Consider the following 27,728-nt stretch of genomic DNA (forward strand, 5'->3'; position numbering starts at 1 on the left):
TATTTAATCTCACTATAATCCTAACAGAAGCGCTGATGGTCTAGTGGCAAGAAGCTGTGCTCCAATCCCAAAGGTACACGGTTTGAATCCACCAGCTCCTCTGAGGGAGAAGGTTGGACAATTTCCTCCTGCGTGATTAACTGCCTCTGAAAAACGCACTGGAGAGTCAGCTATGGGTCTGTTCAGATTCAATGACAACAACAACAAGCCTAATGGAGTCTGGTGGCATAGTGGGTAAGGAGTTGTGCTACCAACCCAAAGTCAGGTGGCTTGGATTCAGCTGCTTCTCTGGAGAAAGATGAACACACTCCTCCCTTGTGATTTACAGGCTTTGAAAACCCACTGGAGGGTCAGCTTGAGTTGGTTCCAATTTTATGGCAATGAGAAAATGAGAGAGATTATCCTAATGAGCTAGCTGGTTCATATAATTTCAATTTTAAGGAGAACTTTGAGTTTCAGAGAGTTTCAATTACTTAACCAAGGTCACACGCTTAGCTAATAGTAGAGAGGGGACTTAAACTTGCGTTCATCCAACCCTTTCGGCCAGTGTCTTCTCTGAATGACTAAAAATATGGAAGGAAAAGGAAATCAATATGAGATGGTTTAGAGAAAAATTCTCTTCAGGCTGAAGGTTAAAAGAGCATCCTCTTTTCTAGCTGGTGTCCAGCATGATCTCAGGTGGGAAGGGGGAGGTCACCACACGTGCCATTGTTGAAGCTGGGCGGGCAAATGTTGTGCATGATGACATGTGACTACATGGGTGAATCAAAACTGAACTGAGAGATGATCAGAATGAAAGATTCTGCCGAGGCTGGGGCACTGGTCGTCCCAGCTCAAATAAGCTGCACTTTTACCTGAAAAATGAATCTCAACAAGAAAGAGGGCTCATCATTTCTCACCCTGTGCAGCAATGGCCTCTTATCTGTGTGATATTAGTGGGTCCCCAGTGACTGGGGAGCCCTGTGGGCAGGGGATCTGCCTCATCCAGACCTCTCACAGACATCTGGCTCAGGACCTGTCAATTACACCTAGGACATAACAAAGCATTTCTCTTCTCTTATTTGACTCATGATGTATCTACTGGCACAGAAATGATTATGACTAACAGTGACCCTCGAACGAGTATTTAAGGCTGCAGATCTTCACAGATTACCTCATCTTTTTGGAGCAGCTGAAGGATTTGAAACACTAAATATTTGGTTTGTGGCCCAACATGTCCTTGAGAATGGGTAGAGGATAAAGAGGCATTCTTCCAATACCATGAAGAAGCAGGGAAACAGAGCTCTATCTTTTAGTCCTCTGTTATTGGGTGCATGTGGCAGGAACAGAAAGGCTCCCTGAAACCTGAAAAGGAAGTTGCTATACTATCTAGTCTCCTAGCCTAGACACTAATACTGCTGTTGTTGTTTGTTGTCAAGTCAGAATCAACACATGGTTGAGCCTCCAGATGGTTTTCACAGACAGCAAATCACACAGGAGATTGCTCACCCTTCTTCCACGAAGCAGCAGCTGGTGGATTTGAACCATGTACCTTTGGGATTGCAGCACTGCTTCTTCTTACCACTAGGCCATAAGCAATACTCCACTAATACTAGTACTCATGGACTACAAAGAGAACAAAGAGGTCTGTCCTGGAAAGTGTGAAACCATGTTATTCCTTGAAGGCCAGGACTTTGAAGCTCCATCTCACATACTCTGGGCATGTTGTCAGGAGGAACTGGTCGTTGGAGAAGAACGTCATGCTTGGAAGGGTGGAGGGACAGCACACGAGAGGAAGACCCTGGATAAGATGGAGTAACTGAGTAGGTGTGTCAGGGACAGTGAGATTAGCTCAGGATAGAGCACAGTTCTATTGTTAATAGGGTCCTTATAGTCACAGTTGAGTCTACAGCACATAACAACAACAATTAAACTCGGAATCCCCGGGTGATGCAAATGGTTGAAGCACTTGGCTGCTAACCAAAAGGCCAGAGGTTCAAGTTCAACCACAGGAACTTCCAAAGAAAAGCCTAGAAATTTACTTCTGATAAAACCACCACTGAAAATGGAGCAGTGTCCCCCTCTGGCACGCACGGGGTCGCCACGAGTTGGAGCTGAGCCAATGGCCGCTGGTTAGGATTAGACCGAAGGAAGAACTTCCTGACTGCGTGGTGTCTGAAGCATGTGTATGAGTCACACCACTCCTGCCTGTGGAATGTCCTCTCCTAAAGACGTTAGAGAGCAGGGGGGAGACGTAATTGCTGCCCACAGCACTGGGCAGGAAAGAACCTCCCCTCCCGCCTCACCTATGCTCACTGGTATTTCAGGAAAGGCCCAATACAAATATAGAATGTATAATTTTCACATCATTCTTGGCAAATCCCAGGTGCGCCCCATTAGCTGAGTTCCAAGGATGCCATTTTCTATCAAGAAAAAGACAAGCCGCATCGTAGTGCTTAGCTCAGGGCCCTATTAATAGCAATCCTAATTATATGGCTGCAAATTTAATTCATAGCAATGATTAGTGTCAGAATCAAAGGCATCAGGCATCAATATTGATGGAATTGCATAAGCCCCATAAACAGAGAACAAGCATTCGAACCCATCCCCCTTCCCCCCACGCCAGTCGTGGTCTGCGGTTAACTATTGCATTAATGTCTCTTCCAATTTTGCCAGATCAAAATAACTCCATTTCTCAGAGTTCTCTGCCTCCCTCGAAACCTTTGCCGGCCAACTCTGAATGGGTATGAGTGGCACACAAAAGATGGCAGGCAGTGTCTTTGAAGAGGAGCCCCGGGGGCTCCAGGGATGCACGGGTGATGGGCACCACGCTCTACACAGTAGCGCCTGGCCTTGTCAGCGATGCTCCTTTGTCTCTGCTTCAGAAAGCTCATGGCAAACAATGAAGCCTGGAGAAAGGGGAGTCAGCTGGGAGCTGTGTGTGGCGCAAAGGGCTGCCACCCCGTCCATTGTGGCCTGGGCTCAGCAGGGTGGGGAGTGAGAGGTGGGGGCCTGGGGCAGCCGACACAGGCCGCGTGTGCCGAGGTGACAGCTGCCATGTCCGGGTTTCCAGGGCATCTTCGCTCTAAAGAGAGCAAAGAGCGAGCCCTCCCACTCCTTTCCTGCACCTCCTTGTGGCGCTCTGTAGGCAGGTGGTGGGCTACAGATGGGCAAACAGGACAGTCAAGACGGTCATCGGAGTACTAAAAGTCAAGGGGTAAAAGGGCAGGCCTCGAGTCCGACAGATCTGGCTTCAAATCCCAGCAAGTTATTTTTGTTGTGCTTCAGGTTGGCCATATGTAACATGGACATCATATTAATTCCTAGTTTAAAATGGCATTGTGAGGTTTAATTGGAAAGAAGAATTTGAAATATACAAAGCTTAGAGCTTTTCACACTGGGAGGACTTAAACCCATTTAAACTCATCGCCATTCTGGCTCATTGTGCCCTGCAGGACAGAGCAGAATGCCCTCTAAGGTTGTAAATCATGAAACTAGACAGACACAGCTTGTTCCCTCAAGAGTTGCTGGTACCTTTGAACTTCCCACCTTTTGGTCACCAGCAGAACACTTTAATCAGAAAATCATCAGGGCTTTTTAAAGGCACATACATCAAGCCCACTGTCCTGTCAATTCTGACTCATAGTTAACTCTTCTTTGGGTTTTTGAGGCTGTAAATCTTCGTGGGCAGGGGGGAAAACCTTGCCCGTCTTCCTCCTGTTGAGCAGTTGGTGGATTCAAACCACTGACCTTTCAATTAGCAGCCTGAGACCTAAAAGTCTATGTCAACTGAGCTCCATAAGTGACTATAAAATAAACAAACAAAAAAAAATCATCCAAACACTTCATTCAGAGTCAGTTCAGATGCATAACAATCCTCTATCAGGTTTTTGAAGCTGTAAATCTTTATGGGAGGAGACTGCTCTTCTTTCTCCCATGAGCAGCTGGTGGATTCAAACAGCTGACCTTTCTTTTAGCAGCCTGATACACTACCACCCATCCTCCTTTAAGGGCTGACAGGAGATGAAAAGTATAAAATAATTGGCATGCTCAGAGGACTAACTTCGACACTTGGGATTCTCAGTTCAGTGTCGTTCTAATAGGTGGCAACTTCTTAGTTCCAAAGAGGCGTGCTATGGTTGAGCTGGCCTCCCTGCGTGACCGGCTCCAGTAAGATCCCCAAAGTCCTGCCCAGTAAGATGCTGCTCATCACAAAGGAAGAGTGTGTGGTCTGGTCTGGGAGGGGAAGCTTGCCTGGATTATTGCCCGGGATGAGCGCCACGATCCTCAGCCCAGTTCCAGGTTCGGCATGCTAAGGAGAGAGGCTACAGAGGGAATGTTACTATGTACAATGGACAGACAGGCTCTACAAATTGAAGTCTAAAACTAAGCCTCCAGTCTAGCTGACTTAAGAGCAAAACATTAAGCTTTCTAGGCCTCTGCTTTCTTAACCATAAAATAGATCCTAATACCTCATCCGCCCAAAGTGAGCAGGCTGGACCGGTTTCCGACCCTTTGGCTATATCATCTATGCCGAACTTTTTTTAAAAATTCTATTATTTTGTGTGCACAATCCAATCAGATCTGACTGGTATAAGAAGAGATGAGGAGATTGCCCCTCCTTCTCCTATAGAGAATCTGGTGGATTTGAACTGCATACCTCCGGGATTACAGTGCAGTTTCTTGCCATGAGGCCACCAGAGCCCCCTTATGCTAACCTTTTAAGAAAGCCTCTTAAAGTCTGCCTGAGGGAGGAACCATCACCCTTTCTCCCTGAGTCCTCTGCAGTCCAGCGCTCTCACATGTCCTTAGTCCCTCAACCCCTCAACTCTGGAAAGTCAAGCCTGCAAATTCCTGATTAGTTACTTCAGCCTGCCAATGCTATCTCTCCTCCCAGGTTAATTGAGGACACTCAGCTGGGGACATGGGCCTTGAAAGTAGAATACATACTACTACAGCATCGTTTTATGGGGTGAAGGTTGATTGGGACAGTTCCAGGGATACCAGCTCCTAAACTCCGAACACCCTGGAGCTGAGGTATCTTTTTGCAGACTGTTGCCAGGAGAATGGTAGAACGTCAGGACAAGACTCAAAAATGGGGGATCCTTAGGCCTGCTTCACCACTTTGTATATTTATGTTTTCTGTTTCCCTGGATAGGGTTATTCATGCTAACTGAAAGTCCAATAGATGCAAGCTTTTGGCTTGGGCAGCACAGGGACCAAGGTCATATGCTGGGCCATCTCCACCCTGAAATACTTGTCACTCTGAAGTATTTGTGGTTTGGGATCACATCTTCCCTTAATTCACCATAATGAAATCTCTGAACTTCAATATCACCACGTGCATGAGAGGTTATCACAATCCTTCATGATTGTCTGGAAATGTTACAGGCACAATGAAATGATAGAAACAAAAGGAAGTTGTGCTCCTTGGGTGGAGAGTGTAGCAGTAGCAATGGAGTAAGAGTCATACTACTAGAAGTAATAGTAGTAAAGACTCACATTTGTGAAACACTTGCTCTGCGCCAGGCCCTGTATTTAATACTCCCGTTCTCTAATGCTGGAAGCAGGAGTGGCATCCACTTCCATAATAGCTTGCCTCTGGAAGCCTTATGAACCTGGAGAGAGGATGAAAGTCACACAAATGTTGAGGACTTTCCTTCATAGGGTCACTATGAGTCGCCTACGACTCAACGGCACTTAACAACAACAACAACAACAACAACTTCTCTAATGTGTAAGGAACTCTGATGGCACTGCAGCTAATACATTTGCTGTCTTAAGGCAGTTCGAATCCACTAGTGGCTCCTGGGTAGAAAGATAAGGCAGTGTGCTCCCATAACAACTGATAGCATAACTGCAAACACTATGGAGAAGTCATCCTTTGTCCTGTAAAGTTACTGTTACTTGATGGCTGTAGGTCTGGCTTGGGTCTCTAATGCACATGGGATCAGAGGTCCAGTCTTGCAAATGAGGAGATTGGGGTCCCCATGCTCACAAAGTTAAAAGCAGAGCAGCAAAGCAACAGGATATTATAGTTGGCTTGGGAGCATCTGAAGGGCAGAGAGCGGCCTTGATAGAGTCAATTCTGCAAGAGCGGAACCAACACTTCCCCTGGCCCACCCTGGGGAGGGGTCAGTACATATTGTTTGGTGATATGAGACTCGGAAAGCTCTCACTGGTGACTAATGCAGCTGCATGCCAAAATCCAGCAGGATTACATTAGTTCAGCTCAGCTGGTCTGGTCTTCTAAGTATTTTTTCCCATGAGTCAGGGCTGGGGGCAGGGGACAGGATTCTCTTCCTCCATCTGACCTTGCAAACATGTCACCAAAGGGGAGGCTGATCTGACAGCTTCAGTGCCCCAGGGAGCCAGGGGAAAAGTGGAGTTTGGGAAACCTCTAAACAATTTTATTAGTAATAATAAACACTTTGGTAAATGCTCTTCAAATATTTTTTCTATCTAATTCTTACAACAAACATGTAAAGCAGTTATTACAACTCCACTTCACAGATGCAAACACTGAGCTCACAAATTAAGTAACAAGAGCAGCTAAAGGCATATTTGCCCACACACACTCTGTATTTCCTGCTTTCCATGGATTATTTCACTATTCTTTCCATTAACACTTGGGATGCTTAGTCCTTAGCATGCTGCACTGCTAAGTAAGTGATGGACAGTCCCCTCTAAAGATGGGGTGTCTCCTCCTCTTACGATTTATGGCCTCAAACACCCAACGGAGAGTTGCTACAAGTTGGAACCAACTCTACAGCAGTGAGTTTGCATTTTTGAGACTGAAACATACGAAATGTCTGTCTCCCCACATTAAGATATCATCTCCAGTATGGGAGTTTTATTTATTATTGTATATAGCCTGCACCCGGCTGATAGCAGGCGCTCAAGAAAAAGATCAATTAAATAAGGAATAATCTCACTGAATGTTCAGCACACTCTCTCGAGGCAAGGTACTATCTTAGTGAAGGAAACGAAACAAAAGCTCAGAGGTCACACAGCTAGTCGGGTGGAATCAGGGTTGAACTCACCCATCCATATACTCTTCATTATGCAAATAGGTCTGTATCTGAGGGCAAATGACTGGACCAGGTAGTCACTGGACGTGCCTTCCCACCCTGAGATGTATGTCCATGCCAGTGTCCACAGGCAGGCAAAGCTAGATGGTATGCGTGACATGGTTTATATTTTGCTAAAGGAAGTAGAAACAATAACATCTTATACTTCAGGGGATTTTGCATGACCTGTTTAGCTCATTGCGAGCTTAAATCTCTAGCCTTACTTATCCTCAAAACTCAGCACCCTTCATCTTTTTTTGCAAAAACCACCTGAGACCCACTCTTGGGTTGAAACCTAGCCTGCTGAACATGCAGTCAGATGTCTCAGTCAGGGATTGTCCAACTTGGCCACAATTTGAACCTGTAACAAAATTCACCTCATGACCCAACTTTCAGCCCAATAATAAACAGTCCTGTAAGGTGACCAGTGACACCAGAGAAGAAATCTCTCCTGAGACTAATCACTCATATAAGGTCAAAAGAGCAGCATTTGTTGAAGGAGAAAACCCTAAAAGTCAGGAAGGCATAGTAGAGATGGATTAATGGAAATGGGAATTATAGGAAAGAAGTGGGGAAAGTACAATTACCTTGTGAGTATTGTAATTAATGTTATGAAACAAAATGCAGCAAAAAACCAATTTGCTTTGTAAATTTTAACTCAAATCACAATTTAGGAAAAAAAAGAAAAGAAGCTGTACAAATGATTCAAAGAATAAATGCGCTTTGAGTTTCTCCCCTTTCAGGCTGATTGTGGGAGATCCAGCCTTCTCCCCCAGGGTCAGCTGGGCTTTGGCTAGAAACCAACACCCCCTCTCTACACCTGTTATGGTCAAGTAGGAAGATGCATTGGGGAGGGGGGTTTCAATCGTGTAAATATGCCTCTTTCTCTGTGCCAACCAAATGCAGCCTTTCCCAGCTTTCAGAAGACCAGTTCTTGGGACCCAAGAGGCCTATAAAACAACAAAACAAACAGCGAGTTTGGCGGCGGGAGCCTGGGCAAGCCGCCAAACTCATTACTAGGATGTGGTGGTGAGCTCCCGAGTCATCATGCCACCTCCTAGATGCAGGCTCAGGGGAGGCAAGAGGGGCGTCTGCCCCTAACACCCCAATCCAGAACCGCTATGATGGCCAAGGAGGCTGAGGCTGAGGTCAGCGGTCACATGCCCCAGGGGACTCACTAGGTCTCCTGGAATTAGACCTGGAGACTTGGCTGTTTATTTAATCAAGGGGTCATGCTGAGAGACGAGTGAATCATTTCCACTCAGAGGGGTGAGCGACTATTGTTTGGTGGGTTTGGCACGGACAGAAAGGCATGTTTCTCGGCTTTTCATCCAATTTGGCCTTCCTGTCTGCCACAGCAACTCCACCCCAACGAAGGAGCCAAATAAGAGGCTAGGAACTTCTGTGTGTTTTAGGAAGATGTGTAAATGCCAAGGTCAACATTACCAATGGTGGACCATAGATATAAGCATCTCTCTGTGGCTCAGTTTGTTGCATCTGTAAAATGGGACTGCTCTATAGAGTGGGATCATGATGTTTAATTGAAGTATTTGAGGAGGAAGGAAAGTACATTGTTACAAAAAGATAGTGTTACCACATAACTGAGCAATAACCCCAGGGCTGCACTACTTCTCATGGATTCTTTCCAACACATAAGCCGCTACTGCAAGAAATTCATGGTTTTCCTGGCGTGTTTTAGCAAAACATTTGTGAGATCACAAAGAGAAGAATGGGACTGGGCCCGACGTCAGGGCTTCCTGTGTGGAGACCTGGGGTTGGTATGTCCCTTAGGGAGAAGCAGAAAGAGAATGTCCCTCAAGAATTTCACAGGCATTGTACCCGCCCTTAGCTAATGGGAAAAGTGGCATGCCAAGGGAGGTCAGGACCCTGCTCCAAACTTGGAAAGGGCCAAGTCTGTATGGATTTGGAAAAATGTCCCAAGAGTTCTGTGAGCAGAAGGTTGGCAGGGAGAGCATTGGTTACCTGTGCTTACTTTTATGCCTCCCTGCTTCAGGTAAGGCGCCATCTGAGCCTTGACAGGCAGCTAGATGGCTGTCTTGGCTGTTCTGGGGAATTTCTCCAAACTAGTGTCAAGGCTGCCCCTCCTTCCATCTCATCAAAATGTCTGTGAGAACCCCTCTTCTTCTCCTTTTCCCTCTTGCTCTCGTTCCAAATGCTAAACTCTTTCCCTTTACCCATCAGCAGTTCTGTTTCCTTGACTTTCATCTCCACAGCCATCCCAGTTCTTTCAGCTCCCTTTTGACCTACCCGACACACCATACCTTTCTGTGAACTAGCCATGTCAACAGGAGTTGTTCTGGTACCTGGCTGTGGATGGGTGTCTGGTATGAAGGATGCACCCTATTGATTGGAAATAAATTTAATAGCCATTTAATGTGTGATGGATGATAGATATGGTACTGGGGGTTGTTGCTGTTGTTGTTAGGTGCCATCAAGTTGAGTATGACCCATAGTGACCCTATGAACAACAGATCTGAACTGTCCTAGGCTGTACCATTCTCACACTTCCTGACACATTAGAGCCCACTGAGGCAGTCATCATGTCAGTCCACCTGGTCGAGGGACTTGTCCTTTGCAAACCCCTCTGCCTTTCTGAGCATCATGTCCGTCTTCAAGGAATAGCCCCCGTCCTGAAGTATGTGAGGTGAAGCCTCAACATCTTTGCCTCCAAAGAACACTCTGGCTGCACCCTCTCCAAGACACATCTGTTTGTTCTTTTGGTAGCCCATGGGATGCTCAGTGCTCTGCTCCAAAGCCACAACTCAAAGGCATCAATTCTTCTGTCATTCTTATTCACTATCTAGCTCTCAGATGGATATCAAGTGATTGGAAAATCACAGACTAAATCAGACACGTTTTAATCCTCAAACTGATATTATTACTCCTCGGTAATTCGGTACTGGGGCTTCTTGTTGTTGTTGTTGTATACCATTGAGTCAGAACTGACTCACAGCTGGTTTTCAGAGGCAGTAATCGCAAGGGAGGAGATTGCTCATCCTCTACCACCAGAGCAGCTGGTGGATTTGAACCGTGTTCCTTTGGGATTGCAGTGCAGATTCTTACCACTAGGCCACCAGAGCTCACTAGGGTTTAGGCAATATAAATATGAAAATGAGAGTCCCTGTCCTCAAGGAGCTGTGAATCTCAAGAGACAGAGACAGGTTAGCCGCTGCTTCATGGGCTGCATGCCTCCTGGGCAGCCACCACCTGTCTGTCAGCAGGGGCATGAATGTTGCTATGAAAATGAATAGGTGTTAGTACAACTTCCAGGATAAGGCAGCTAGGAGGAAAGTCCTGGCCATCCACTTTTGGATGTCAGTCAATGAAAACTTTATAAATTACAAGAGCCAGAGCTATGACTCGCCACAGGGGTAGTTCCCGTATGGGCAGCACTTAGTTCCACTGTGCTCAGGGTTGTCAGGACTTGAGGGCCATCCAGACTGCCACTAACAACAACCACAAAACCGACTGTGTCAGATGCTTTCAGAGCGATTTCTAAGTGCTGTGAGGGGTCCAGGGAGGCTACCATTCCTAGCCCTTGCAGGGCCAAGGACATGGCAATAAGAAGGACATGCTCCCTTGTTACTGGGCAGTGGTACAAGCTCTCCAGTGGGACCACTTCCTGCTCTGGGTAAGGCCCCCGTGACTGGTGGCCGGGCAAGACACTATCTTCATTCTCTTAGAGGAGACCCTGCACAAATGTGGGACCTGGGCAGAGGCAGGAGTTTTAATGGCTGTAAATGGTGAGAACAACTCAGCTCAATGTCATTGCGTTGGAACCAACTCATAGCTGACCCTCCAGCGGGTTTTCAGAGGCTGTGATTTACACAAGAGGAGACTGCTTGCCTGTCTATAGATTAATAACACAACTCCTTACCCATGAGGCCACCAGAGCTCCCTAAACGGAGGGAAGGAATCTTTTTTTTTTTAACTTGACTCTAAAACCCACAACGGTTTCCTCTCTCCCATTTTCCTGTCTCAGGCAACTTCTCACCATAGCACCTTTTGGCGTAGGCTCTGTTACTAGTCTTGAATGTACTTGTTCCTCCTTTCAGCCTGGGGAGCCTTATTAAATGAGTTTCTAGTTCCTGCTGCCACCTCTCCTCAAAGTGCTTTGGTGTTAGCTGCCGGGATCCCTTATCTGGACTCCCACAGCCTCTTCATAGCCAGGAGAGATGTCATCATCCAGACCCAGACTACCTTGATTCTCCCACCCGACATCTTGCCCCAAGTCTGCCAGCCCCCATTATCTTGGCTAGTCTCTTCCCTGTCTGGGCCAGCTACCTCCTACCTGAACCCAAAGGGCTTTCCACTACACTGAGAGTGGGCTCAGATCCAGCCAGGTTTCAAAGCCCACATGTGGGTGCCTGGGCCTTCTTCTCCTCTGCTGCAGCGTGTCCTCCCTTTCCCCACACTCCTATGTAAAGAAGGAAGCTCTGGTGGCCTAGTGAGGAAGGGACTGCACCTCCAACCCAAAGGCAGGCAGTTCGAATCCACTAGGAGCTCTGTGGAATAAAGATGGGTAATTTCCTCCCACGCAATTTACACCCAATGGATGGTCAGTTGTGAGTCTGCTCCAACTTGACAGTGAATGCAAAGAGGTTTTAGAATAACTGAAAGGTTCATCTGGATCAGTTCCTCCTCCACAGCATCCCTGACTGATCGTCGTCTCATCTCTGCTTGTATGCTTCCACTGATTGGGAGCTCATCCCCTCTCAAGTCGACTCCCTCCTAATGGAATAGTTTAGCTGTAAGAAGCTTCCCCCTTGTATGGAATCTAAATCGACTTGACTGAAACTTGGCTCTATTCTGCCTTCCGGGGCCATGCAGCATAAGTTTAATTCATCTTGCACAGCCTAATGGTTAATCACATAGGTTGTGAAACCAGATGACCTAGTTTCAAATCCTGGCTCCCCATTTACTTGCTGTGTGGTCTTAGACAAGTTTATTTATCTTTTTTGGCTTTCACTTCCTCATCTGTAAAATGGAGATGATAATAGTACCTACTTCACAAAATTATATAAAGATTACACGCGTTAACAGGTCTAACGCTCTTAGGATAGCGCCAGCATATAATAATTGTTCAGTAAATTATATCATCTGAGGGAGCGCTGTCTTGTCTCCATCTCTGTTCTTTTTCCTTGGTTAAGATCTTTTTAAAACATATTTGTCTAGCATGCCTCTCATATCCTTTCAGCTAGTGCTGGGTTGGCATGTGGAGCACATTCTAGCTTGCTTAAGGACCTCTAATGATGTTAGTCCTAGTGAAACTTGGAGCCACTGTTGTTCCTCAGGACTTGGGAACTGTTCAATTAACATGGCGAAGACTGGGGATGCATTAAGTCAGCTACTGCACTCTCATGTAATTGACCTATGCTGACATGGTGGTCAGTTCAAATCTCTTTTCACTCAAGTTGCTACTGTGCAAGTTTCTCAGGTCCCCAAGAACTGCCTCTCCAAGCTCCCTCTGTGCACTCCAGGCCAGCCATGTTGGCCTTTGAACCTTCTCTAACATGTGAGCCAAGGTCTAGCCTGCCATTCTCTCTTCCTCGATCTGGCTCATCAGCCTTTAGGTGGACTCCAGTAGCCTTCCTCCTCAGCAAAGCCTTCTAGATGGATCACACCATAGCTGCTGGCTTCACCTGCACTGTTCCACCTTTATGGTGAATTTCTGCCTGTCTTCTCAGCACGTGGAATGCACTCATCCGTGAAACCCACACAAGAGTTACACATTTCGGTTTTGAGACTTATTATTCAACCTATTCCTCTTGTTTACTTGTGTCTCTGAGGACTGCGGTCCGGTCTATGGTGTGGTGGCAGTGAGCAACGTGTGAGTGAGTATGTGACACAGCACACAGCAGCCCCTGTGGTCATTCACTTCCAGTGAGTGGCTACTTCCTCTAAGTTTCCCCACAGAGGAACATCCTGTTCCCATGGGCTGCAGTAGATGAAGACAGACTACTCTGGCACTCACCTTGCCTGTCAGAGGAGAAATAAGTAGTTCTGACGCACCCTGCTTCCCTCCCTCTCCAAACTCTTGGCTATTTTTTCCCCTTTTATTTTCCTTCCTGTGTTGAAAGAGCTATGGAGCCTGGACCATGGTAGGGTTTCCTGGGGACATTCCACAAATTCCTCATGGGCCTTTCTCCAGAGAGGGGTGGGGATAGGCAGGAGCTAAAGGAGAAACCAGCAAAAGCCTGGGTTTTAGCACAAGGTGCCCCAGAGGAGTGTGGGTGGAAAGGAAGGCGAGTTGTGCAGAGGGAGAAGGAGAGTATTATGAGATCACACAAAAACCAAAGAAAGGCCAATAAGGAGTAAAGAGGAGCAGCCAATTTGCAGGTTGCAACAGGCCACAGGTAGCCAGGCCTCTAGCCTTCCCCTTGAACCTGCTGACTTGCCTTCAGAGTGACTTGTCTGCTAGGGTTCCGGCAGGGCCAGGAGAACTTGGCAACCTCAGGTGGGTGGCTTGGAAAGAGGACTTGGAAAGCAGCTCCCCGTGTGCATTGCACAAGATATGCAGAGATGTGGTAAGGACAGCACAAGGGCCTCCTTGAGTGTGACATTCATTCCTCATTCATCCATTCAGCAAACATTCATTCCTTCACTCCTGCACAGGACTGAAGAGAGTGGAGGCACTAGCCTTTGACTGAACTCTGTAGCAAGCCAGAACTTGAAGGATATTCTCAGAGGCCATCTCCCATATCCACAGACTTTGCTTTAGGTAAAAGCAAGTGCCAGATTGAGTGTTAGGGCAAGAAGCAACTCCTACTTCTCTGTGCGTGGGCAAGTCATTTCTCTCCTATGAGTCTCAGCTTCCCTGCAGAGTACTGAGGGAACCAGAGGTAGATACTCCTTAAGGTTCCTTAGAGAATCATTGTACTTTTCAAAACAATTATGAGTCCTATCCCATGTGAGGGCACTTGTGGGAGAGGGAGGAGAAGAGGATAAACATGAATGGATACTCCTACCTTGAATAGAACTTCTAAGAGAATAAAAGAAACAAACAGAATGCCATGCAAATGATCCAGAACGATGACTGGACAGGATAGAAGGAGATGGAGCAGGGCCTGAGCACTGGCCTAGCTGTGGCCGCCGCTGGCCCGTAGAGAGTTTCTGTGAAGCTCAGGAGAAGGTGGTCACTACGGGCAGGTGAACCGGTAAGTGGAGCCTCTCTGGGTGGATGTTTGTGCTTCAGGGCACACGGTCTGACAAAGGACCAATGCTGGATTTACACTCTGGTGCTCTAGTGGTAACAAGCCACGCTGCAATCCCAAAGGCCTTCTAGTTTTGAATCCACCAGCTCCTCCATTTGAGAAAGATGGGCAGTCTCCTCCTGTGTGATTAACTGCCTCTGAAAACCTGCTGGAGGGTCAGCTATGGGTCAGTTCCGACCCGATGGTCCACAACAAACACAGGAGCTCCTGTGACAGAGGAGTTAAAGCATTTGGCTGCTAACCACAAGATCTGTGGTGTGAACCCACTGGCCCCTCTGTAGGAGCAGTCAGCTTCCTTAGGGACTGGCAGCCTTGGAAACTTGATGGAGCAGTTGTATTGACTCTGTCCTGCAGGCTCACCATGACTTTAAATCAACTCAATGGCAATGGGCTATTTTGGTGGAGGGGGAGTTAAGACTCCTTGGCTCATAACCCTTTCGCCAGGCACAATCTCCACAACCATGTATGAGGACCCCAGCTAAGCAGAGAAGTGCCAGTCCCAAAGATCAAGATGAACCCCATCTCAGGGCAAAACGCTACTTTCATATCCACTGTAATAGAACCTCGTTTCCTCTCCAGTTTGGTAAATTCACCTTTCAGATCATACTTAGCTTCTTTTCCATCTGCCTAAAGTCAGTCTAGAGTTCACAGTGCCAGATGGGGTCTAGGACATAAGAAAGGGGCCTCTCATTGAGGCAGGGAAGAGTTAAAGGATTCTGGTGCCAGGAGACCCAGAAGAGATCTGGGAGGTTCAGCATCTGCACATAAACCTGGACCAGTTTTTCTCACCTCCTCTGGCAGGAACTCAGAACAAGCAGAACATGGAAATTCTTGCTCAGGGGGCCTCCCTTCCACCCTCCTTCCATGTCTTCCTAAACAACTTCCCTAGCAGGGCTCTAAATGGATTAAAAGGAAAGAGCCATAGGGGTGATGTTGACATCAAAGCTGAGGTGCAGTGAGGTCTTGATGCGCCTTGATCCACAGGTGGCAGGACTGGGGAAAGGTGGCAGGAGGGTAAGCTTGGGAAAAGGGGATTAACTGGGACCGGAAAGAATGTGGCTGCTGTAATCCCACATAATGAACCAGACTGTGCTCCTTCTCCACACCCTAAACACTAGACAAGCAGGTACAAGCTGTTGGCTTCAGCCTGCCGCCCAAGAGGCCCCCCGTGCTGTCAGCCCCAGACAGCCAGCTCCCTCCAGCTGGCAGAGCTGCCCAGGCTGGGCTGGGCGTGCCGACTTCCTCCTGGTAGCTCAGGCCTGGGGGTGGGGAGATGCGAAGGAGCTGCGATTTCAGGACTGAAGAAGACGGGAGATCAACTCATCACACCACCACATGCCCCAGGCTCTTAGAACTGGGGTCCATCATTTGCTCAACCGGCTTTTCTGGACTCCACAAAGATTTCTGAAGAGAGTTTTTAGTTTCCATGTAGGTGATTCATAACATAGATAAATGACTAATAAAAAAATAAGTTCTATTTGATTTGGGATTAAGAATGAGAGGTTTTCCCCTACCTCCTTAATTCCCTGAACTTTGGCAATACTGAAGCATGTTCATAGTCTCCAGATACACATTGGCTGATGACAGACAGAAGCAACCAGAATTCCATCCACAAATTGACCTCTTCCTACCCCTCTTATCAATTCCTTTTTTAATGACACACTCTTCAAGAAAAATTAAAAAAGCATTCGCTCTACTCAAACCTCTTCCGACAGTGACCTTTCGCAAGCAACGCTCGGCTGAGGAACTGACCAGCTCCATGAATCAGAGCTCACAACCTCTTACCTTCTTCAGCTTGCCGCTCTTGGTCCCCACGAAAACCACACTGTAGCCATTGTACACATAGGAGGCCACGGAGGTCATGCGGTCCCGGCTGGTGGTGTACAGGGTCAGTCCATCCACTGGGGTCGAGCCTCCGAGTGGCTGGTTGATGTCCAGTCCACAGAAGCTGTCATCAATGGGGACGGGCTAGAGAAAAGGGGAATGAATTGAGGTAAGTGGCAGTGAAGGCGTGGCTAAGTCACCCTATGTCACCCTATACTCACCCCAACCAACCAACCAACCAACCAACCTAGGTACCAGAATACCCAGATAAGGGGCTCAGAGCCCTATTACATGCTGGAAACAAAGATTTCTCATCAACTGAGTCAGTCACAAATTGGCTCCAGATTGGCTCCTGTGAAAGGATCCGGGTGGCTTAGCGTGTTATGTGCTGTGCTACTAACTGAAAGGTCAGTGGTTCAAAACTACAGGTGTTCCACAGGAGAAAGGTAGGCACCAGTTTCCTCCTATAAAGATTTATAGACTCAGGAATCTGGTGGAAGGTTGACAGGAGTTGAAATTGGCCTATGTCAGAAGGTTTGGTTTTTGTGGTGATTTTTTTTTTTAAATTGTTGTTCCCATGAAACTAGATAAAGCAGTGGGCATCTTTCCCACTCACCTAGCATCACTATTCATATTTTTGGCACAAGAACCTGGGGCAATGTGTAAGCCTGATTGTTGAAACCTGTCTTCTTGTTATCTTAATGTTCCTGTAGACCAAGGAATTCTGAGGGCATCTATTTTAGATAAGGGTTCCTTCTGTGAATATTCAGTCCACAGGCCACATCACAGAAGATTTCTATCAGCCTACAGAGGGTTTCTTAGCCTGTAAGGTCTCCCTTTAGGCCCAAGAAAGTTTAAACCATTTAAGTAAATAGCTCTGGTGGCCTTGTGAGCAGGGCCCTGTGCCCTAGTGGTTAGGGAAACAACTCCTCTCTGGAAGTTTAAATCTACCTACCAGCAGCTACACAGGAGAAAGATGAGAAATTTTCTCCCTTGTGTTTTATAATCTCTAAAATCCCAATGGAGGGTCAGCAGAGTCAGTTCTGATCACAAGACAATGAGCTAAGTTGAACTGAGAATTATTTCCCACAGGTGATGGGGGTTGGTGTGTTGGAATGAGTGAGACTGGCTCCGGACAGGGCAGGCTTCAGAGCTGCTGTCCATAGGGTTGTTATGGGTCACAGGTGACTCAATGACATATAACAACAATAATGATGGGGACCTAGACCTTGGGTGGTGCAAAAGGTTAAGGTATGTGACTGTCCACCGAAAGGTTGGTGGTTGGAGTCCACTCTGAGGTACACTGAAAGAAACCCCTGGAGATCTACTTCCTTGAACTCAGTCATTGATGTACCTGAGGCACTATGAGTCAAAGCAGAATTGACTCAATGGCAACTGATATGTATGTATATATGCTGGGGGGAGACTAAAAAACGTTTTCATAATAACGCTTTAGATAGTGCTACTGAACAAAGTATAAATGCCATCCACATTTTCTGGAAAAATAACTTCATTTACGAAAGCCTCAGTTTCCTCATCCAGATTGACACATGCCCACCTTTCTAATAAAACATTTGATGAGCAAATGAAATCATGCCTATGGAAAAGTGCTCTGTATGGAGAACTATTCCCATTATGGGGGGCTGTGGTGGTAAAGTCTATAGGGATTTAGGTGCTAGCCCAAAGGTTAGGCATCTCTGCTAGTTCGAATTCACCAGCTGTTCTGTGGGGCACAGATGGGCAATTTTCTCTCCTTTCCAATTTACAGCTTTTTAAAAACCTACTAGAGCAAGAAGCTGCACTGCAATCCCAGAGGTACGTGGTTCAAATCCACCAGATACTCTGCTGGAGAAGGAGAGAAAATCTCCTCCTCTACCAGTCAGAGATGATTTGACAGTGCACACACATAAAAATAATAACATTTTTAGAAAATTTTAAAACCCCCACAACCTACTAGATCTAACTCAACAGCAATAAGTGAGTGTGTGATTCCCACAATTGTCTGCTACTCAACAATGTTTGGATAAATCTAAACCAGATAGAACTCTGGGGGCGATGTTCTTCCTACTACCGTCCTCTTGTAGGGAGTGGTGCGATGCTCGCATGAAGAGCATTTGTCAAGAGAAGCGAAGGACAACCTTTGGAAAGAGATCACCTTGAGCAAGTGGAAACAATTGCTGCTTAGAAACAGGGAAGGCTGGATGCGGGTGAGGTGGTTTCATCTTCGGGTGCTAATAAAATCAAACCAGTGGCTGCTGAGCTTACCCCAAGTTACAGCAACCTCATGTGCCACAGGGGAACAGTCTCCATACCATTTTCAATCACTACTTTTTGGGAAGTACACCGTCAGTCTTCTCCCAAGATGTCTCTGAGTAGACTGGAGGCACTACCCTTCTGATGAGCAGCAGAGCATGGTAATCATCGTTAGCTGTTAAAGGGCATGTTAACCTGATGATGTCTAAGATCTCATTAACTGACCCAGTGACTGCATCAAGAGCCTAAAGTGTGTGAGAGATGCTGAGGGTCGTACAGGATAGGACAGCTCAGATCTGTTGATCATTGGGTTGCTGCGAGTTCTTGACTCGACAGCACGTAACAACGAGATGTCAATAGGGAGCTTTTGTGTGTTGCTCTTTGCTGTTATGTACCATTGAGTTGGAACAGACCTACAGTGGGTTTTCGGAAGCTATAAATCACACAGGAGATTGCCCGTCTTTCTCTCATGGGGCAACTGATAGATTTGAACCATGTGCCTTTGGGTTGGCAGCACAGCTCCTTACCACCAGAACTCCAAGAAGGAAAAGTAGTTAAAGGCATGCAGTCTGAAACCACCAGCCACTTTGTGGGAGAAAGATGGGCAGTCTCCTCCCATGAGCATCACTGTCTTCGAAAACCCACTGGAAGGTCAGCTATGGGATGGTGCCCCCTCGGCAGTGCACAACAACATGATCTCATTAGGGAGTTCTAGGGGCATAGTTTGTAGGGAGTTGCAGTGCAAACTTAAGGGCTACACCTCTCTGGAATTCATCAGTGGATGATGATGTGGTGGTGATGTACCACTGAGTCAGAAACCGCCCCATAGCTGACCCACCAGCAGGTTTTCTGAGGCAGTAATCGTGTAGAAGAAGATTGTCCATCATTCTCCTGCGGAGCAACTGGTGGATTTGAACTGCATGCCTTCTGGTTTACAGTGCAGATTCTTACCGCTAAGCCACCTGGGCTGGGGGGGGGGGCAATCTCTTCCCATGCAATTTGGAGGCTTGGAAAACCCACGAGAGGGTCAGTTTCGAGTTACTTTGGACTTGATAGCAATGAGTTGATTTTTAAGATCTCATTAAGTTTTAAGACTGTATGGTTCCTGAGGACAGGAGCTGCTGGCCACTCTGCATTCTCCGCAAGAAGCCTGGCTGGGCCATGGGGGCTGTTTTAAAATGCCTCTGCTGATGGCACGACATGGGATCTGGTGGGTAAACGTTACCGGCTCTGATCCAGAATGTTGTGGCAGCTAATCCTCTGGCTGTGGGAAGGCATCCCAGAGGAGAAAGGGAGGGAATGGCTGTTATGGGAAAACTAGAAAGCCTCAGAGGGAAAACTGATCCTTGTCTCCTCAAACTCCTCTTCTCGTCCTCACCAGAAAAAGACATGCAGACATCTCATTTCTTCGGGGTCTTGGTGACAACCTCGTTTCCCTGGGATATCAGTTTATAAGGTGTATTATTTTTAATACCAGGGATAGCTCTTCAGCTCTTCCTTTCTCAGTCCTGATGGGACCAGAGATCCCTGTCTTCTGAGTTTTTGATGCTTTGGGGAGAGTTGCTGCTCTGGTGATAAGCCTGCTATTGGGTGAATGTGTGTGTGTTCTAGAGAAAAGAAATATTTTAAGGTTGAAGATGACTCTGGAGCTCTGGGGTCCCACAAAGCAGAAGGGCTATGCTACTTAGGAAGAGAGTCAAACCAGAGAGTCTCAGAATACACAGGTATCTATTCAGTGACATCACTTTAGCTTGAAATCACCCACAGTACAAGTATTTACACCACAGACATTGGCAAATGCTACAGATCAGGGCTTCACATACCTCATTTCCTGAGGAGAGTCAGTTTAATAACTGGCATACCAGTGGAGTTGTAATGGAAATGTAAAGCTCCTTGGGAAAGCTAACCAGAGCAGTCAGCTACTTTTTACTTTTTCTCTTTCTTATCTCTACGCTGTACAGTAGAGAGTCTGGAGACTCAGATTTTAATCTCATCTCTGTTCACCATCTGCTCCGTAGGAAAAAGATGGGCAATCTCTTCCTGTGCAATTAACTGCCTCTAAAAACCCACTGGAGGGTCAGCTATGGGTGGGTTCCAATTCAACAGTACACAACAACAACAACTATTACTGAGCTGTGTGACCTTGAATCTCTCAGATTCTGTTTTCTCATCTGTGAAGTGAAAGGACTGGACCAGGTAGTCCTCAAGCTTCCTTTCTGCTCTGGAAGACTTTGACTATATGGCTGTGCTTCTTGATCACTTTCTGGAGGGGCTGGTAAGGCTGCAGAGTCTTGGCGTATGCATAGCCTGAACAAGGTTAAGAAATGTGCACTGAAGCAAAGAGCCCACTGGTAACATTATTCCCTCCTAATTCTAGAATCCCATGTGAGAGAAAGATTTTCTCTGAGCCCAAGCTCCATGGATTGGCTGGCCTATTTCTCTTGCTTATTTAAATTGTTATTCTCAAAAAATTCATTTCCTTTTACTTTTCTTCAAACAGTGAGAGTGTGAAGTATGCTTTCCTTAGGAGCAGCAAAGCTTAAATAAAAATTTTTACTCAGAATTCGTATAAGCTGACCCCAACTCCAAGTACTCGTCTATCATATATACTTATATAAATTTAAGCCCTTTAGTTAGATTTTGTGAAATTTATTTTCCCATCTGTAAAATGTTGATGGTATTCCTTCCTTTGTATTTAAAAGTCAGTTGTTATTATATTTTGGAGGAACATTCTTCTAAGTAGTACAACACTCTTCTGTCAATATGCTGTACACAGGTAACCTGGGGTTGCTGTGATGCTGAACCTTATGCTATTGGGGTGTCAAATGACATAACCATTACCTATGGTGGACAGTGTTTGGTGGAGCTCCCACTTTAATACAGGTTTGGAAGCAGGAATATTATCCACTTCCTAAACAACATGCCTCTGAAAACTCTATGAACTCTGAGAAATGATGATAGTTATAGAAAGGCATCAGGGTCACTTTGAGTCCTGCTTGACTCGATGGCAATCAACAACAACAACAACATGCCTTGCTTTATAAGGCCACTGTGAAGATCAAGTAGGGTAACTTGTAAATTGCCCAGTATAACTTTTACTGCAGAGCCATGACTGAATGCATGCTAGTCTCCTTCCACACTTTTTCTGGGGACAAAGTCAAATCTGTATTGATGTGAGTATTCTGCGTTTGTCCACAGGACCTGTGAAAATTAAGTCTTTGGGCCCACAGAATCTCTCATTGATATTTCAACATCTCTAAGGTCACCAGCATGCTTTAGGGTGTCCAGATTGGGGTATCACGGAATGATAAGGACCTCTGATGGGTCCCTCCTCTGGGACCACTATTATGCTAAAGGGGCCAGGAGGAAAGGTTCATGCTCTCTGAGGTCCTGGCTTCACCTGCTGTCACCTTTCTCCCAGTGCCTTGGCACTCTTTGGTCACTAGCCCGGGCTTGTCCCTCTGCACGGCCAGTGGAGTAGAGAAGGGTGTCAACTTCCTCTTCCTTCTGGCTCAGAGGCAAGCAGGAATCAGCAGTTTCCTCCTGACAACACAGGGCTGTGGGGTCCAGGCTGGATGCCACAAGGTGATTAACTCTTGCATTTCCTCTCCACTCTTCCCAATCTATTAGACTCACAGATTATCTGACTTCAAGGTTGGAAAGGATTCTGGAGATTAGCTAGGCCAGCATCTTCATTTACAAAAGGGAAGATTATGACATATTATTATTATTAATATTAATAATTATAGTTGCCCTTTATTGATTTCTTTTGATGTGCCAGGTATTGTGCTTAAGCACTTTACAAAGTATTCTACTTGATCCTAATAATAACCACAGAAAGAGCATACTATTATCTCCATTTAAAAGATGAAGCAATTATATGTCAGATCAGGTATATAATTTGTCCAAAGTCACACAGGTAGTAAGTTGTGCTGTTAGATGCTACCAAGCTAATCATGACTCATAGTGACCCCATGTGACAGAGATCTTCCCCAGAGAACTTCCCTGGCTGCAATCCCTATGGAAATGGAGCAGCTTACAGAGCTGCTACATGGGCTCGAGCCACCGACCTTTCCATTAGTAGCCATGCACCTAACCATTGTGCCATCAGGGCTTGTTAGTAAGTGACTGAACTGATTTCTAATCTGAATCTGTCATATTATAAAGCATATAATCTCATTCACTACTCTACCCTGCCTTACAAATGATGGCATGAATAGCAACTGAGCCTATGATCTGTTCTCTCATTTTTTTTTAAAAAAAAGGTTGTTGCAGGCAGCCTCAATTTAGGGTACGCAGAAAGCAGCCATATGGGTGCCTCAGTCCAGATTTTTCCACAGGCTGCTGATCCTAAACTGCAGCTCTTTGCAAAAAAACCCCCCTATTTTAGTAATTGTCACACTACCTAACAGTTAACTAATGATTGTAAACCTAACATGCCAGTCACAAAGCTAATCTCTCCATATATACTCTTGTCTGACTCTCCCATGAAGTACAGATTATCATTCCCATTTGACAGATGAGAAACCTGAAAGGTTGAAACATTAGGATATTATGAAGTAAGGCGGGAATCCTGGCCTTTGACTCCTGTGCATACACAATATTGTAACCTGCTTTTAGATCTTTCCCTCTAAATGATAAAATCTGTTAGGAGAGTGATATGTCTTTTTATACTTGCATCCTCAGTGCCTAGCACAGGGTCAGGTACTTGAAAGATCTCCAGTATCCACTTGTTAAATGAGAGAAGGATGAATGGATGATGGATGGCTAGAAGGAGGGATGGATGGAGGGGGGAGTGGACCAGTGGATGATTAATGGATAGATGGAGGGAAAGGCAGATGGGCGTACACTTGAGTGATGGATGATGGATCAATGGCTGGACGGATAGATGATGGTGATCACTTAAATGACAGCACCCTGGCCCCATGACAGGACAGCGCTCTGTGTTAATCTTAACTCTGCTTCCTCAGGTCTGGATCCTGAGCTTCCTTTGCACAGACTTTTGATTCTCTGTAACTTTGCACAGACCTCTGATGCTTTTTCTCCAGTTTTCAATCTGTCATGCAAGTTTAGCTCTCTCCCGCTTCTTTTTCCTTGCACATCCAATTGCCTTCTGTGCCCTCACTTGACATCCTAGTGGCCTAAAAGGCCCTACAGTAGATGTGGCCCCCTTACCTCTGACTGCCCCTGCTTCTGACTACACCTTCTCTTACACACTCTGCCGCAGCTGTGAGGGCCTCCTTGCTGTTCTGCAAACATTCCAGACATGCCTTAAAGTCTTTGTACCTGTTCCTCCACCTCTTTCTACCTGCCTGGCTCCCTGCCATGCCTCTCTCAGTCCTTGCTCAAATCTCATTTTCTCAATGAGTCAGCTCCCCTGGCTCTGCATCGTCTCCTTCCCTGCTTTATTGTTCTCCACTGTAATTATCACCATTGGACAGACCATCTATTTCACACATTTATTTGTTTTGCCTTGCTACTAGGTGGCTCCACCAAGCCAAGGGATCTTTGGATGTCATCACAGCGGTTCACCCTGAAGCCTGTATTGCCTGACTCAGTCAAATTTGGCTGGCTTGTGACATATGTGTGTGTGTATACATCACTGTTGTTGTGTACCATCAAGTCAGGATCCACTCATAGCTGACCCTTGGGTGGGTTTTCAGGGGCAGTTAACTGAGTGGGAGGAGACTGTCCATCCTTCTCTGGCAGAGCAGCTGGTGGATTCAAACTGTATGTCTTCAGGATTGAAGTGATTATATATATGAAGCAGGAGTGGCATCTACTTCCGAAATAGCTTCCTCCCGAAACTCTACGAACTTGGAGAAACAATGAAAGTTATACAAGTGTTCAGTTCTTTCATTTATAGGGTCACTACGAATTGTCTATGACTTGACAGCACTTAACAACAACAACAACAACAACAACAATAACGAGAGAGCTCTTTGGCCTAGTGGACAGAAAGGGATGCTACCAAGCCAAAGGTGAATGGTTTTAATCTGCGGCCCTCAGGCCTGGTTTTAATTGTTTTTGATCAAACATTCTTCTAAGTGGCATAGCACTGGTCTGTCCATTTGCTGTACAGAGGTAACTCGTGGTTGCTGTGAAGCTGAATACTGTGACACTGATTTGTCAAATACAATCATGGTTACCCATGGTAGACAGTTTTTGGTGGAGCTCTCTGATTAATACAAGCTTGGAAGCAGGAACGGCATCCACTTTTGGAATAGCTTGGCTCCAGAAACTCTATGAACTTGGAGAAATGATAAAAGTTATACAAGTGTTCAGGTCTTTAATTTATGGGTTTGCTATGAGTCGTCTATGACTCGACAGCACTTAACAATAATACACACACACACACACACACACACACACCCTGAGATGGACTGACATAATGACTGCAGCAGTGGGCTTAAGTGTGTCAGAGAGAATGAGGACGACACAGGATAGAATAAGGTTCAGATCTGTTGTTCATAGGATCTCTTGAGTTGTACTCAGTTCAATGGCACCTAATAACAACAATGTGTGCATATGTGTACATGTTGTTGTTCTTGCATACCATAGCACTAGAACTGACCCATAGCTGACCCTCCAGTGGGTTTGTTAATTCCATGGAAGAGATTGCCCATCCTTCTCCCACAGAGCAGCTGGTGGCCTTGAACCACATGATGACTTCAGGGTTGCAGTGCAGCTTCTTGACACCAATGTGTGTGTGTGTGTGTGTGTGTGTGTGTGTGTGTGTGTGTGTGGTGTGTATGTGTGTGTTTGCTAAATAGTCAGAACTGACTCAGGGCTGACCCTCCACAGGTTTTAGGTGGCTGTAAACCACACAGGAGGAGACTGCCCATCTTTTTTTCAAGGAACTTCTGGGGGATTTAAACTACTAGAAAGGCAGTCTTTGGGGTTAGTAGCACAGCTGTCTCTGGACTAGGCCACCAGGATTGATCGATCAATTGATCTATCTATTATCTATCTATCTATCTATCTATCTATCTATCTATTATCTATCTATACATCTGTCTATTTATCTATCTAGCTAAAATGATTAATTTAATCAATTTACAAGTGCACCCCAAGTGTCTGGTCTCAGTAATACTCTGTGTTGTCACCAGATGACCTGAACCTGCAAACTCAAGTCACTGCAGGTCCTTGGGAGCTTGGGAGCTGGGTGGGCAGAAGGACATCAACAGCGAGTCTCAGCGTGGACTCCCACTCAGAGCAGAGCCGGGCAAGCCCCTCCTTACCGCCTTGGTGCACTGGACGTCCTTCCCCAGCAGCCAGTTGAGCTCCAGGTTGCCCTCGCCCTGGTAGCAGGACTGAAGGCGCTCCTTGATTTGCTGGTTGATGGCACGGATGGGGAAGGCACAGAGGGCAGAGTCATCGGGCGGATTGTGGTACTGCTTCTGTCCTTTGGAGAAGATGGCAAAAAGCACATCGTCCTCCCTGCTGAGGTTGAAAGCCTGGGCCAGTGAGTCCCCGGGCTTGGCGAGGTAAGCGGCCTGCAGGAGGCGATATTCCACCCCGGCCCGCGTGCAGCCGAAAGGCAGAGACACATACGAGTGGAACTTGGGGTCATCCTTGCACAGACGCACGATGCGTGAGGTGTAGAACAGGTCTCCAGCGGAGTTGATGGTCACACCCTCGGGGGTCTCTGGCTGGACAGTGAGGAAGTAGACGAAGCCCCCACTGGCAAAGCCATAGATGTAGAAGATGTCAAAGTGGGAGACCAGGGCCAGGGTGTCTGAGGGGATCTTGATGAGGGAAGAGACGAAATCACTGTGTAGCTCGTAGTCTAGCATAGCTGAGGACTCGGGGTCTCGGGGTAGCTTCCGGCTGGACAGGGTCGGGAAGTAATCCTGCTTTCCGTCCACGGCGGTGCCAATGAAGAGCTTGCCATCCTCACCCTCGGAGCGCACAATCACCCCATACATGGTGCCCGTCTTGTTGACGCTGGACAGGTAGTGCTCCTTCTTGTGGGATGGCTCCACCAGGATGAAGAGGTCATCCAGCCTCAGCAGCTTGCAGACGCCCTGGTAGAGGCTCCCGCAGGCCAGCAGGCGGTTCTCGGAGTAGTCGATGATGAGCAGCTTGTTGACGTTGTTGGTGAGGGTGAGAACTTCGCTGCAGGGCTGCACAATCAGGGGTGGGTAGCAAGACTTGTTGTCCTCCTCTGGGCCCGTCTTGTGAGCCACCTGGATGGTCAGGTTGCCGGTCAGCTTGTACACCCTGTTGATGGCCCCCACGTACACAGCCCCAGTGCCTCGATGGACAGTCAAGTGATTGAAGGTCCAGTCACGGTTCTCGGCGTGGAAGGTGCTGAACTGAGGCATGGTGGCTGCTGGAGTGACCAGCAGCATCCAGACCACTGAGAGCAAGACCACCGACCAGCCGTCAATCTCGGGGGCCCGTGGCCAGGGCCTCCTCTGTTCCATTCTGAGCAGGGCGAGGATGAGGAGACAAATCCTCTGAGGTCTCATCCAGTCCAGCTTCCTGGGGCACCCTCACATGGTTCTGGAAAAGACAGACACAGTGGTCAGATGAAAACCAGTTCTGGGAGGAATGAATAGGCCTGCCTGACCGAGGGTCTCCAGCCTCACGAGCTCCGTGTCTTTCTGCCTTCTGTATTTCGGGTTTTCTATTTTTAACATACTTTCTCTCTCTTAGGGATGCTCAGGGAATCCTATTATCTATTTTGGTCTCCAGCTTTTATGCTGTAAAATACTTTTATACTTTACAAAGCATCTCTATTTCTGTCCTCTTAAGACATCACTTTTTTATCTCCCAGAGAGGTTAAAAGAGGGTTTAAGTTCACCCAGTTATTAGAGCCTCGTGTTGGGACTGAAGCCAGCCTTTCTCATCCCATCCTCCTGTCCGCAAGATCCTTGTGGAGTAGAAATCTCTCCTGTTTTTCAATAGTTTGCTAAGAAGGCCCTCCCCCAGGCGCTCTGGCCAACTACTCTTAAAGCCGGCTACTGCCAATAACATTCCTTCTTACTTCAGATTCCACCCCCTGTGTCCACTATGCTTCTTTACTTTCTCATGCTCTGTCCTGCACAGAGAAGGGCACAAATTGGCCACACCCCCTCACAACACCCCTCACTTCCCACAGCCTCTTCCCCAGCCTGACACAAAACCCCCTGATCTGTAGCTGTAGAAACATTGTCAAACTCAAACTTTTTGCTGTGGAGTCAGACCAACTCAAAGGTGACCCTCCACTGGATTTCTGAGGCTAGAAATTGCAAAGGAAGAGGTTGCCCGTTTTTCTCCCATCAAGCCTCTGGTGAATTCGAACCACCAGAGAATGTACAGCGTTTGGACTGACAGTGCTTAGGAATGTGAAACAGTCTGGTCAGTATAACAAGGACTCTTG

General features: G+C 46.7%; 1 protein-coding gene across 2 annotated transcripts in view; it reads right to left on the minus strand.

Moving 5' to 3' along the window:
* Positions 1-27,728, minus strand: part of PLXNA2 (plexin A2) — a 297,126-nt gene that overhangs the window by 237,650 nt on the left and 31,748 nt on the right. Inside the window, exons 2-3 of one of the 2 annotated variants that reach the window (XM_006887939.1) lie at positions 25,603-26,869; positions 16,070-16,252 (exon numbers count right to left, since the gene is read on the minus strand). In XM_006887939.1, the coding sequence (XP_006888001.1) occupies positions 16,070-16,252; positions 25,603-26,835 (1,416 nt within the window). In that variant the 5' untranslated portion in view covers positions 26,836-26,869. Of the gene's footprint in view, positions 1-16,062; positions 16,253-25,602; positions 26,870-27,728 lie in introns of those variants that run through there. The other variant, XM_006887940.1, reaches the window with a different exon arrangement.

Source organism: Elephantulus edwardii, unplaced genomic scaffold (genome assembly GCF_000299155.1).
Source record: "Elephantulus edwardii isolate Elephantulus edwardi_28Jun2011 unplaced genomic scaffold, EleEdw1.0 scaffold00063, whole genome shotgun sequence".
In the NCBI taxonomy this organism is placed as follows: Eukaryota; Metazoa; Chordata; class Mammalia; order Macroscelidea; family Macroscelididae; genus Elephantulus; species Elephantulus edwardii.